The sequence below is a fragment of the Aotus nancymaae genome, unplaced genomic scaffold, assembly GCF_030222135.1.
Source record: "Aotus nancymaae isolate 86718 unplaced genomic scaffold, 86718_ANA_hifiasm-v0.15.2.pri h1tg000006l, whole genome shotgun sequence".
Taxonomy (NCBI): Eukaryota; Metazoa; Chordata; class Mammalia; order Primates; family Aotidae; genus Aotus; species Aotus nancymaae.
The window spans coordinates 70897574-70910940 of record NW_026988417.1 but is presented as its reverse complement, the minus strand read 5'-3'; the positions used below and the strand labels follow the sequence as shown (position 1 = coordinate 70910940).

The window sequence follows — 13367 nt, the reverse complement described above, 5'->3', positions numbered from 1 at the left end:
TACAGTCTTCACAACAACCTTGAGTCAGGTACCAATATTGACTACACATTCCAGATAAAAAAAACTGAGGGCTCAGGGAAGATAAGTCAGTCTGTACCTAAGAAGGCAGAGCTAAAATTGAAATATAGGTAGTGTGGGTCCAGAACCAGGGTTCTCATCACTGGAAATAGGAAAGCAGAGGCAATTTCAAAACGTCAAAGAACTGTATGTGAGATTTCTATTCCAAGACTTTCTAATCCTAATCCTATGACATGTTCCTTTAAATTAAAATTGTATTTGGAAGTTATGCCATAAATAATCTTCAGATTGTATCTTGGAATAACAAACTGTGGCTGGAAATCATGCTTTTAGAGACAAATAAAAATATGAAGTTACTTTAAAATCTCTCAGAACCAGGCATATCTGTGATGTTTCAAAATAAAATAAAATAAGTTTAATAAATGAATGTGTTATCTAAGAAATGACTCAAGTAAATTTATCCTACTTTGCATTTTATAAGAGCTAAGTAAAATGATAAACTAATTTAAAAACACAGGAATGTATAAAAAATTGCAGCCATAACACTATTTACAAAACTGTACTGAATTTACTTCATAACCTGAATACCTTCTAAAAGTAACATGCACCAGCTTTAAAAGACACCATGGGGTAACTTGCCAACTTATCCTGGTTATAATGCCTTATATAGGTGTCATGCTCCCTCTAATAACAGATCCTCTATTGGGGCCCTAAAAAGAAATTCTGTACCTGTTAATATTTTCTATACTACAGAAGTTTAAAATGTCTTTGGCTTCCTTATTTGGGTTACTTTAAAAAATATGTTTCATTTACTGAACTTACAGCTTAACACTTTCTGCTCTATTACCATTTCTTTTTTGAAAGTAACTTCTTGCTTAACATTTAAGAACCAGAGGCCAGTCATGATGGCTTAGCCAGGAGTAGTGGCTCACACCTGTAATCCCAACACTTTGGGAGGCCGAGGTGGGCAGATCACTTGAGGCTGGGAGTTCGAGATCAGCCTGGCAACAAAACCCCATCTCTACTAAAAATACAAAACTTAGCTGGGTATGGTGGCAGGCACCTGTAATCCCAGCTACTAGGGAGGCTGAGGTAGGAGAATCACTTGAACCCAGGAGGTGGAGGTTGCAGTGAGCTGAGATAGTGCCACTGCACTCCAGCCTGGATAATAAAATGAGACTCTGTCTCAAAAAAAAAAAAAATTAAAATAAAAAAAAAAGAACCAGAGGAATGGCTATGACAGTCCTACAAGATAACTTTAGTGCTTGCAAGAAGAAAACAGAAAGCTGTACACAAACTCAAGATTAGTTCTCTAATTCCAGAAACCCAGCTCTATTCAAATTTCCAAACATTTGTGATTATTTTTTAATAATTAAAAAAGTTTTAATAACTTTTTAATTAAAATTAATAATACATCAGAAGGAAATGGGTGGCACTCTCTTTGGCCTAGAACCTGTTTTAAAGCATACCGTTCCTACTTTCCACTAGTTTTGTTCCCAAAAATCACTCTGAAGACTCTCTTTAAGAATCCAGAATTCTCACCAAATTTAGAGTACTTTTAGGGGAGGGAAAAAAACAAACTATAAGCACTGCTACATATCTCAAAGGATGAGCCCAGTTAAAAGTCCCCCAAATGAAAATTAGAATATGGGACAAAGGATAAATGTTTAAGTCACTTTTTCCTGTCTCCTTCCTCCTCCCCACCAAAAATTCCATAACATAAATTATTTTATTTAGAAGAGGAAATTTTAGAGAGAACACTAAGAAAATCTTTTGTATTTTCAGAAATAACTCCATGCCTCTTCTTTCTACCTCTTAAAAAGCAGAAAAAGCCAGGAGCAGTGGCTCACGCCTGTAATCCCAGCACTTTGGGAGGCTGAGGTGGGCGAATCATGAGGTCAGGAGTTCAAGACCAGCCTGCCCAACATAGTGAAACCCTGTCTCTACTAAAAATACAGCATGGTGGCACATGCCTGTAATCCCAGCTACTCAGGAGGCTGAGGCAGAAGAATCGTTTGAACCCAGGAGGCAGAGGTTGCAGTGAGCCAAGATCGAGTCACTGCACTCCAGCCTATGGGACAGAGTGAGACTCTGTCTCAGGGAAAAAAAAAAAAAAAAAGGTATTAATTTTCAAAGAAGTTCCCCAAGCTCTGTAATTTTCTTATTTATTTATTTTACTTCTTCACAGTTTGGAGACAGAGTCTCACTCTGTTGCCTAGGCTGGAGTGCAGGGGCGATCTAGGCTCCCTACAAACTCCGCCTCCGGGGTTCAAGCGATTCTCATGTCTTAGCCTCCCAAGCAGGTGGGATTACAGGCACGTGCCATCACGCCTGGCTAATTTCTGTATTTTTAGCAGAGGTGGGGTTTCGCCATGTTGGCCAGGTTGGTCTCAAACTCCTGGCCTCAAGTGATCTGCCCACCTCAGCCTCCCAAAGTACTGGGATTACAGGCATGAGCCACCGCATCCAGCCAAGCTTTGTTACTTTCTAAAGGCAGGCTACATAATCATTTGTTGCTACCATACTGAGCCTATGCCACTCTGAAAGGATTGGGAGCTAAAAGTTAAGAGGAACCAAAAGCATCAATATTATAGAGGGCAGATATCATACTTTATAATCTACTAAGTGAATTACACTTTCACTCCAAAAAACAAACCAAATATTTGATCTTCAAACATGAATAGAGGGGTTCATGGGAAGCCATGAAATCCATATGACCTTTTGGATTTCATTTTAAATCTTACATTCAAAACCAGAATCACATTGCCCTTTCCTATCCATAAAACTCTTATAGACAAAAAAGAAGCAAGCAAAAAGTAGTAATATAAGTCAAGTATAATCATATCAGACTGTCTGAGGTTGGGTGTGGTGGCTCATACCTGTAATCTCAGTACTTTGGGAGGCCAAGGCAGGAGGACTCTTGCTTGATGTCAAGAGTTCAAGACTAGCCTGGGCAACAAGTGAGAACTCCATCTTTACAAAAAGTTAGCCAAGTGCAGTGGCATGCACCTTTAGTCCCAGCTACTCAGGAGGCTGAGGCAGGAGGACTGTTTGAGCTCAGGAGCTCAAGGCTGCAGTGAGCCATAATGGCACCACCATATTCTAGTCTGGGCAACAGACAAAGACCTTGTCTTGAAAACACACACACCAGGGCCTGGGGGGTTGGGGAATAGGGGAGGAATACCTCAGGGGCCAGGGGAGTGAGCGGGGATTGGGGAGAGATAGCACTAGGAGAAATATCTAATGTAGATGACGGGGTGATGGATGCAGCAAACCACCACCATGGCACGTGTATACCTATGTAACAAACCTGCACGATCTGCACATGTATATACTTAAAGTATAATAAAAGAAAGAAAAGAAAAAAGAAAACACAACTGGCCGAGCGCAGTGGCTCATGCCTGTAATCCTAGCACTTTGGGAGGCCAAGGTGGGCGGATCACGAGGTCAAGAGTTCAAGACCAGCCTGGCCAATATGGTGAAACCCCACCTCTACCGAAAAGACAAAAATTAGCCAGGTGTGTTGGTGCACGCCTGTAGTCTGTTACTCGGAAGGCTGAGGCAGGAGAATCACTTGAACCCAGGAGGCAGAGGTTGCAGTGAGTCGAGATCAAGCCACTGCACTCCAGCCTAGGTGACAAAGCAAGACTCCATCTCAAAAAACACACACACACACATACACACACACACACACACACACACAAAATAAACTCATAATACACAAAAAAAAAACAGACTGTCTGGATAGTTCCCTCCTAGCTTGATTTTGAAACTGAAAAAAGTTGGAAAATTTTTCCCTCTTCGGCCGGGCGCGGTGGCTCAAGCCTGTAATCCCAGCACTTTGGGAGGCCGAGGCGGGTGGATCACGAGGTCGAGAGATCGAGACCATCCTGGTCAACACTGTGAAACCCCGTCTCTACTAATACAAAAAAATTAGCTGGGCACGGTGGCGCGTGCCTGTAATCCCAGCTACTAAGGAGGCTGAGGCAGGAGAATTGCCTGAACCCAGGAGGCGGAGGTTGCGGTGAGCCGAGATTGCGCCATTGCACTCCAGCCTGGGTAACAAGAGCGGGACTCCGTCTCAAAAAAAAAAAAAAAAAAAAAAAAAATTTTTCCCTCTTCTTATAAAGCCCCACTATTGTAAGATACAAGCCTAGTGTTCCACATATAATAAATCACTCAATGGCAAAGATGACAGAATCATCTCTATATCTAATGAACATGAAAACAACACTGTACCTTCCGTATCAGATTAGTACCTCCTGCAAATGCAGCTCCATTTTCTTCTGCTATTTCGACCTCTGATGCATTCTACCAAAACACAATATTTGAACATCAATCTTTAATTTTAAATATATTCAGTCTGCTTTGAAGTATGTTGTCAGAAATAACATCACAGTTCAAAGCACAAATTGTAGCTTTTATTTTTAACTGAAAATGCACTGGGCACAGTGGCTCACACTGGTAATCCCAGAAGTCTAGGTGGTTCCCCTGAGATCGGGAGTTCGAGACTAGCCTGGCCAACATGGCAAAACTCTTTCTCTACTAAAAATACAAAAATTGGCTAGATGTGGTAGCACAGATCTGCAGTCCTAGCTACTCAGGAGGCTGAGGCAGGAGAATCACTTGGACCCAGAAGGTGGAGGATGCAGTAAGCCGAGATCATGCCACTGCACTCCAACCATCTCAAAAAAAAAGAGAAAATGCAGCTGGGTGCAGTGGCTCACACCTGTAATCCCAGCCCTTTGGGAGGTCAAGGCAGGCAGATCACCTGAGGTCAGGAGTTTGAGACCAGCCTGACCAACATGGAGAAACCCTGTCTCTATTAAAAATACAAATTTAGCCAGGCATGATGGTGCATGCCTGTAATCCCAGCTACTCAGGAAGCTGAGGCAAAAGAATTGCTTGAACCCAAGAGGTGGAGGTTTTGGCAAGCTGAGATGGCACCATTGCACTTTAGCCTGGGCAACAAGAGCAAAACTCCATCTCAAAAAAAAAAAAAGAAAATGTAATCCCAACACTTTGGGCGGCTGAGTCAAGAGGATCGCTTGAAGCCAGGAGTTCCAGACCAGCCTGGGCAAGTAAGACCCCCATCTCTACAAAAAAAAAAAATCTTAAAAATTAGCCTGCCATAGTGGCTAGCACCTATAGCTCCAGTTACTCAGTAGGCTGAGGCAAGAGAATTGATTGAGCCCAGGAGTCTGAGGCTATAGTGACTGTGCATCACTTCCAGCCTGGACAACGGAGCAAGACTCTGTCTCAAAAAAGAACTGAATGCATCAATTTTCAATTAAATCCATCAGGGATATTACAATCAGAACAATTATAGTTTGTGGATGATTAAAAAAGAAATTCGTAAACACATTATAAACAAACATTTATAAATACACGACACTTTTATAAAAGCTAGATACTTTTAAAAATTGTGATTTCTGACTGGGCGCAGTGGCTCACACCTGTAATCCCAGCACTTTGGGAGGCCAAGGCAGGTGGATCACAAGGTCAAGAGTTCAAAACCAGCCTGACCAACATAGTGAAACCCCGTCTCAAATTAGTTGGGCATGGTGGTGTGCGTCTGTAGTCCCAGCTACTCAGAAGGCTCAGGCAGGGGAATCGCTTGAACAAGGGAGGCGGAGGTTGCAAGTGAGTTGAGATCACACCCACTGCACTCCAGTCTGGGTGACAGAGCAAGACTCTGTCTCAAAAGAAAATGGTGGTTTCTAAGGCACCACAGCACTAAATGGTTCCCCATTGCTTTAAAATAATCCTATTGTTGTTTGGGAAGGGAAGTTTGAACAGGAAGCAGGAGTTAATAGGATAAACTGATAAATTCCACTCTTTTCTTCAGTTTCTTATGAGAAACATAATGTAGCATTCTAGTAATGATGAAATTAATGTTCTAATTTAGTTCTTTCTCAAGCTAATAACATAACCTCAAATAAATCATCCAACTGTTTTGAGCTCCAAATGGGGAAAATAAGACTTGGTGAATGCTAGAATTTTCTTTAACTCCATTTATTCAGAATGCCAATCATTGATTAATAATTAACGATTAATTAGTTATCACTAGAAAAAATTAAATAATATAAATAGTTGACGGAAGTTACTCACCCCTGTAAATACAGCAACTTTCTTGATTTCGGAAGCAAATGGGTATGGCAAACTAACAACACTGGTAAATGGCTCCACGTCTTTCTAAATACATAACAAGGAAAAATAATTATGAAAAGTTTATCTTTTCTATCTCTCACACAACTCTGTATAAAACAAGAATGGACATGTTTTCAGTGTTCTGATTCTTCTGTATGTTCTCCCATTAATTCAGACCTACTCATTGATTACTATTCATGAATTATTTACTATTCATCAATTACAATTTAAAGCACAAGATATATTTCTTTTTCAAGAAACTTTTTCAAGATTATATTTTTTTGATAATAAAAACCAAAATCTCTTTTTCCAGGTTCATAATCTCATGCCACTTGGCTTCTATCTCTACCTCATTCATCAGTCTCTCAAATATTATGAAATGTGTTTGCATGTCGACATCTTCCCCAGCACTACTACAATGCTTTCCATCTGAAGAATAATAAATGTTTGCTACCTTCAACTGACTGTTTTAAAACCATGTAATCTTCTGACACCATCAGGGAGACATGAAAACAGCTGTACATACTGACCAAGACAATATCCAGCTGGTCTGCCCAGTAGGTCACCCCTAATTGCCATCACTGGCTCTAAACTATCAGGAACTGTAAACCCTAAACCCAAGACAAAATGCCAAGCCTAAATGGCTCGACTGAGTGACTCCATTTTCAAAACAACCTAGACAATCACGACTTTCAAATTTATTTAGGAAGTCAATTGGAAAATCCTAAATAAGCAATGGCATGCATTTGAGGCACACTAATACAAGTGGAGATTTTATAGGACCTTCAAACTAATCTGTTCAGTCATTTTGACCAGGAACTATTAAGACCTGAGGCCTAGATCTCTTAGGGAAACTACATAGAAACGAGTTCCAGGCCCTCCAAAGTTTTGTTACAGCCTTAAGGTTTGAAGAAAAGGTGGTCATTCCCGTAAGAAAACTGATTGAAAGATCAAGAAAACCCTATTTTGAGTAGAAACATCCTCCTGGAAGTTTCTTTTCAGACAAGAAGGGATAAATTATTAAGCATATTTTATATCAATCATATAGTTTAGCTTTATGGACTAGCATTCCTCTGCCATTAACATGTCACAACTGGTTTCAGCAAATTTCTCAGTGGTAAGCAGTCACAACAATAGCATCCCCTGTGAAACACTGGCTCGTTGTACAAGCACCGTATGAAGAAAAAAAATTAAGAAGACAAAAGTATCTTTTCAATGTCATTAGTTTTCAGGCAGCTTCTATATATGAAATGAAGCTTGTGGTACTACAAAACATCATTATCATCTACATTAATGATTGACTGAGAAAGTGATCATCTTGAACAGTACAAAATTTTCAAAATAAAAGAACAGTAACACTCTAATACAAAATACAAAATTGTAACACAGCTGTCATAAACTGTTTCTAATAAATGAGAACTAAGAAATGAGACAGACCTTGGGTCAAAGCTTTTTTTTTTCCACATTAAAAAAGAAGACATTTATTCAGAGTCACGATCAGACTATTACATTTAGCAATCAACAGCATGGATGCAAAAAAGAAAAAAAACTACATTAAAACCTTTTGTTGGAATGCTTTACACTTTCCACAGAACAGAAACTAAAATAACCTGTTACACAATTAGTCATAAATACAGTCCTCCAATTTTTTGCCCATACACATTAGTATTTGTCTAAATCATGTCTTCTTTGTAGCAGCTAGGCCCTGCCACCACTGTGCTTGGCTAAGTTCACAAATCTGTTGTAACCTGTAGCTTCCCTGTCACTTCTCTGGCTCTCTTCTCCTGCTAAGCTTTGCTTCCTAATTAAAATCTTCTGCCGCTGCCAAAGCTACTGCTGCTACTGGAACCGCCATAGCCACCTTGGTTTCATGGTTTGGCAAAATATTGGCCGCCACCACCCTAGGGGCCAGAGCTTTTGCCTCCAAAGTTTCCTCCCTTCATTGGGTCCAAAATTTGAAGGCTGATTGTTGTAATTGCCAAAATCATTGTAGCTCCCAACACCTCCAAAACTGCTTCCATCATTACCAAATCCATTATAGCCATCCCCACTGCCACCATATCCACCACCACCACGGCTGCCACCAAAGCCACCACGACCACTGAAGTTTCCTCCACGACCAAAGTTGTCATTCCCACCGAAACCACCTCCACAACCACCACCAAAGTTTCCAGAACCACTTCGACCTCTTTGGCTGGATGAAGCACTTGCCATCTTTTGCTTTGACAGGGCTTTCCTAACTTCACAGTTGTGGCCATTCACTGTATGGTATTTCTGAATGACAATCTTCTCCATGGAGTCATGGTCATCAAAGGATACAAAGGCAGAGCCCCTTTTCTTGCCACTGCCTCGGTCAGTCATGATTTCAATCACTTCAATTTTTCCATACTGTTCAAAATAATCTCTTAGGTGATCTTCTTCAGTGTCTTCTTTAATGTCACCAACGAATTTTTTTTTCACAGTTAGGTGGGCACCTGGTCTTTGAGAATCCTCTTGAGACAGCTTTCTTTGGTTCCACAACTCTTCCATCCACTTTGTGTGGCCTTGCATTCATGGCTGCATCCACCTCCTCCACAGTTGCATGGAATGCAACTGTGACGGACACAAAGCCCCTGGAATGCTTGGTGTTTTACCACACAGTCTGTGAGCATTCCCCATTGCTCAAAATGACTCCTCAGGCTCTCATCAGTTGTTTCAAAGCTCAGCCCTCCAATGAAGAGCATCCTCAGCTGTTCTGGCTCTTTAGGAGACTCTGACTTAGACACAATCGCAGGGAGAAGAGACTTTAACAATGCTTCTTCAGTGGCGTCCACAGGCAGACAGGCCTTGCTTCAAATCTTACCTCTGCCCCCTATTCTATGACCTTTAGCAAGTTATTTCACTTTCTATACCTCAGCTTCCTCTTCTGAGATTATTATAGAATTAAACAAGGAAACATATGCAAAGCATTTAGCATTGTAGCTGGTAAACAGTTTTCAGTAAATGTTGACTATTATTATTAAGTACACACTAAGTCCTTCACAGGCATTATCTTGTTTAATCCTCCACAACCACAGGAACATTTTATTCCCTTTTAGAAAGTGATGAAAAAACTGAGATTTGAAGAGGTTAAGTATTAAACCCAAAGTCATGGAGCAAAGAAGTCCAAACTCAAAAAGCAATGAAGCAGGTTTCCGGTCTGTAGGTGGACTCTAGAGCCTGTGCTCTTAAGCACTGCATTGTACTGCCTCCTCCTAGGTGCTCTACTATTGTTGTTGTTGAGGTTGTTAAATTACATTCAAAAACTAATACATTCTAGCTTGTCCAAAAAAAGGACATCCTTAGAATAAAAATTAAAGTCATTTCTAAAAACATTAGAACCCTTAAGCGAGAAGCTTATAAAATTTAGGGCTAAACTAGACCTTAATACTAAGCTAGTGTCTTCCTGCTTCTAATTTAGAGTTTTATAATCAATAGTATTCTGTTGAATTCCAATATATACACAAATAAAGCAGAGAAGCTCTGGTTGAAGCAAGAGTGAGGAACTTGGAATCCCACCTATGAAAACTTAGTCTCCACGAATGTTCATTGCAGCACTGTTTACAAAAGCAAAGACCTGGAACCAACCCAAATGCCCATTGATGATAGACTGGACAGGGAAAATGTGGCACATATACACGATGGAATACTACGTAGCCATCAAAAATGATGAGTTCATGTCCTTTGTAGGGACATGGATGAACCTGGAAACCATCATTCTCAGCAAACTAACACAAGAACAGAAAATCAAACACCGCATGTTCTCACTCATAGGCGGGTGTGGAACAATGAGAACACATGGACACAGGGAGGGGAGCATCACGCACTGGGGTCTGTTGAGGGGAAACAGAGGAGGGAGAGCAGGGGGTGGGAAGTTGGGGAGAGAGAGCATGAGGAGAAATCCCAGATATAGGTGATGGGGAGGAAGGCAACAAATCACACTGCCATGTGTGTACCTATGCAACAATCTTTCATGTTCTTCACATGTACCCCAAAACCTAAAATGCAATAAAAAAGAAAACTTAGTCTCAACCTAGGACCCCAAGGAACACATCTGAAGGACACTGAGCTAATCCAGAGCCTTCATTTACAGAGAAGAAACATGCCACCTAAGCAGTTTAAGTCACTTTTCAAAGTTACAGTGATATCTTAACTAATTTTAACACTACTGTTGTTGAAATTTACACTAGTGACTCTTCAGGGAAACAGAAACTCTATGTTAACTCTCTAGAGTGTTTTCAACAAATTTTATATTCGGAAAATTTTTAAATGAACAAACAAATTTTTCATGCTAAAGTAAAGAGCGAGCATGCACTTTTCTACCAATTATGAGAGGCAGTAATTTTTAAAATTAAGAGACCAAGCACAGTGGCTCATGCATGTAATCCCAGTACTTTGGGAGGCCAAGTAGGGCAGAGAGTTTGAGCCCAAGAGTTCCAAACCAGACTGGGCAAAATGGGGAAACTCCCGTCTCTACTAAAAGTATAAAAATTAGCTAGGCGTGGTATACCTGTAGTCCCAGCTACTCAGGAGGCTGAGGTGGGAGGATCACCTGAGCCTGGAAGATGGAGTTTGCAGTGAGCTGAGATCATACCACTGCACTCCAGCCTGGGCAACAGAGCAAGACCCTGTTTCAAAAATAGTAACAACAATAAAATAAAGAAACACCAATTCCTACAGTCACTGTTCAGAAATAAACTTATTTTAATGGAATCTACATACCTTCTTTCCCTGTGTCATATCCAGTGTCAAGTCAAGAAAAACACTTTGCTTTGGATGAGTGAAGTCAAGAACTTGAAATTTCTTAAGTAAGTGAACAGCTTTCTCCACCTCATATATCTGCCTTGGGTATAAGCGTTTTAAATAGACATCATCCTCAGGTTCACCTTCCATATAGGGATATGCCTTTATTTTTTCTATTTCAGCTTTTTTCTCATCTGGTGTTTTTTCTTTAGCACCTTTTTTTGTTTGCTTTGCAGACCTTAAAAGAAAATAAAGTTCAGTTATATCAATATATATTCTAAGAGACTTTTTTTTAAACAAAGCCAATGCACATAAGAGAAAAAAACAAAAAATGAATTTTTTTTAATTCAAAAGCATAAACTGCTTTACAGTTTTTCTAATTCAACAAACATGAAGTGAACTTTTCTAATGTCTGAAGTCACAAATAAGTTGAATTATGGTGCTGATGCTGCTCTACATTATCTTACAGAGGAGCAGAGGAGAGAGACATACTAACAGATCATTTCAGTATAATGTGGTATTACGAGAGCATCATCAGAGCCTGACAGAAAAGACACTTAACCCAGCCTAGAAGGCTAGGGAAAACTTACGGGGGAAATGACCCCAAAGTGAATTCTTAATGGATAAAGAAGAGTTAGCACCCCAAAGAAGTGAAAACATATGACACAAAAACTAGTACACAAATATTATTAGCAACATTATTCATAATAGCCAAAAAGTAGAAACAACCCAAATGTCTATCAACTGATGAATGAATACATAAAATGTGGTATGTTCACACAATGAAATAGTAATCGGTAATTAATAAAAGAATGAAATACTGATACATGCTGTAACATGCATGAGCCCTAAAAACATTAAGCTAAGTGAAAGAAGCCAGTCACAAAAGACCACATATGATTCCATTTATACCAAATATTAAGAATGGGCAAATCTATAGAGACTGAAAAGTCAATCTGGTGGCTGTTCAGTGCTAGAAGAGGAGGTTGGGGGAACAGGGAGTGAATGCTTATGGGCATGGGGTTTTTTGAGAGGGCAATGAAAATGTTCTAAAACTGATTACAGTGATGGCTGAACAATTGTGAGTATGCTAAAAACCAATGAACTGTATACTTTAAGCGAGTGAATTGTATGATATGTAATTATACCTTAATAAGGCTTTTATTTAAAAAATAATAGAGTTTAGCCAGGTAAAGAAAAAACATAATAAAAAGCACTGAGGCATAAAATAAAATGGTATAAGCAGGGAGCCATTATAGGTTCTACATGACGAGAGTAGGGCTGGCAAACTTTTTCTGTAAAGGATCAGAGAGTAAATGTTTTAGCTTTGTGAGCCATCTGTTGCAATGACTCAACTCTGCCACTGCAGTGCAAATACAGTCAGTAAACAAGATTGGCTCACTCGCTAAAGTTTGCTGACTTCTGAACTAAAACGGTAAAAGAGAAGGCAGGCAAGAGTGGAAGATGAGGTTAGAAAAGACAGATCATAGGGGACTTCCTCTAAAGGCAATAAGAAGTCATTATATAGGAGTGACATCTGTATTTTAGGCAGTGTATTCTGGCTGCAATATAAGAGACAGATCTGAAGAAAGTAGGATTGGAAAGAATTAAGTCTATTCCCTCCCTTTCTTCTCAGAGATATGAGAACCTGAATCAGAGAGGCAATGGTAATAAGACTAGAAAAGATGACAGATAAGAGAAACACTGTCAAACTAAATACTGGGCCAGGCATGAGGGCTCATGCCTATAATTCCAGCACTTTGGGAGGCCAAGGCAGGAGGGCTGTGTCAGGCCAGGAATTCAAGACCAGCCTGGGCAATATAGCAAGACTTTTCCTCTACCAAACCAAAAAAATTAGCCGGGCATGATGGTACATGCTTGTAGTCCCAGCTACTCAGGAGGCTGATTTGGGAGGATCATCTGAGCTCAGGAGTCTGAGACAGACTGCAGTGAGCTATGATTATGCCAGTGCACTCCAGATAGGTGACAGAGTGAGACCCTGTCTAAAAAAAAGAAAAAAAGTAAATACTGAAAATAGGAAAAAAAGAAAACAAAGATTCCAAAATACTTCCTAGGTATCTGGCTTGGGTGACTAGGCATAGAATAGAATCATTAACTAAGATCAGAAATAAAGAAGGCAAAACAGGTTTCTGGTGAGGGAGGTAGTCACAGATATTAGTTCAGTTTGTGGGATACAAAGTCTGAGTATGGGGTCAATTGTACCATTGGTCCCAATTCTTTACCTCCTTTCCATTTGAGTCCTTTGCTAAGTGACTCTGCGGTCCCTCCCACTAAAGAGGAGGAGTATATTTCCCAGCCCCTTTATTTTGCCATGTGACGACTTTTGGCTGACAGAATAAAGCAAAGATGACAGTTTCCCTGCTTTATGCTTAGGCCAAAAGAAGTTTCAAATGTTTCTACTTTCATGTTTGCATTTC

General features: G+C 40.0%; 1 protein-coding gene and 1 pseudogene across 1 annotated transcript in view; both read right to left on the bottom strand.

Moving 5' to 3' along the window:
- MRPL1 (mitochondrial ribosomal protein L1) overlaps nt 1–13367 on the bottom strand; it is a 102394-nt gene that overhangs the window by 68189 nt on the left and 20838 nt on the right. The window contains exons 3-5 of the mRNA XM_012446971.2: nt 10909–11167; nt 6130–6213; nt 4258–4329 (exon numbers count right to left, since the gene is read on the bottom strand). Coding sequence (XP_012302394.2) covers nt 4258–4329; nt 6130–6213; nt 10909–11167 — 415 coding nt within the window. The remainder of the gene's footprint in view (nt 1–4257; nt 4330–6129; nt 6214–10908; nt 11168–13367) is intronic.
- Nucleotides 7817–8999, bottom strand: LOC135270085 (heterogeneous nuclear ribonucleoprotein A1-like; annotated as a pseudogene).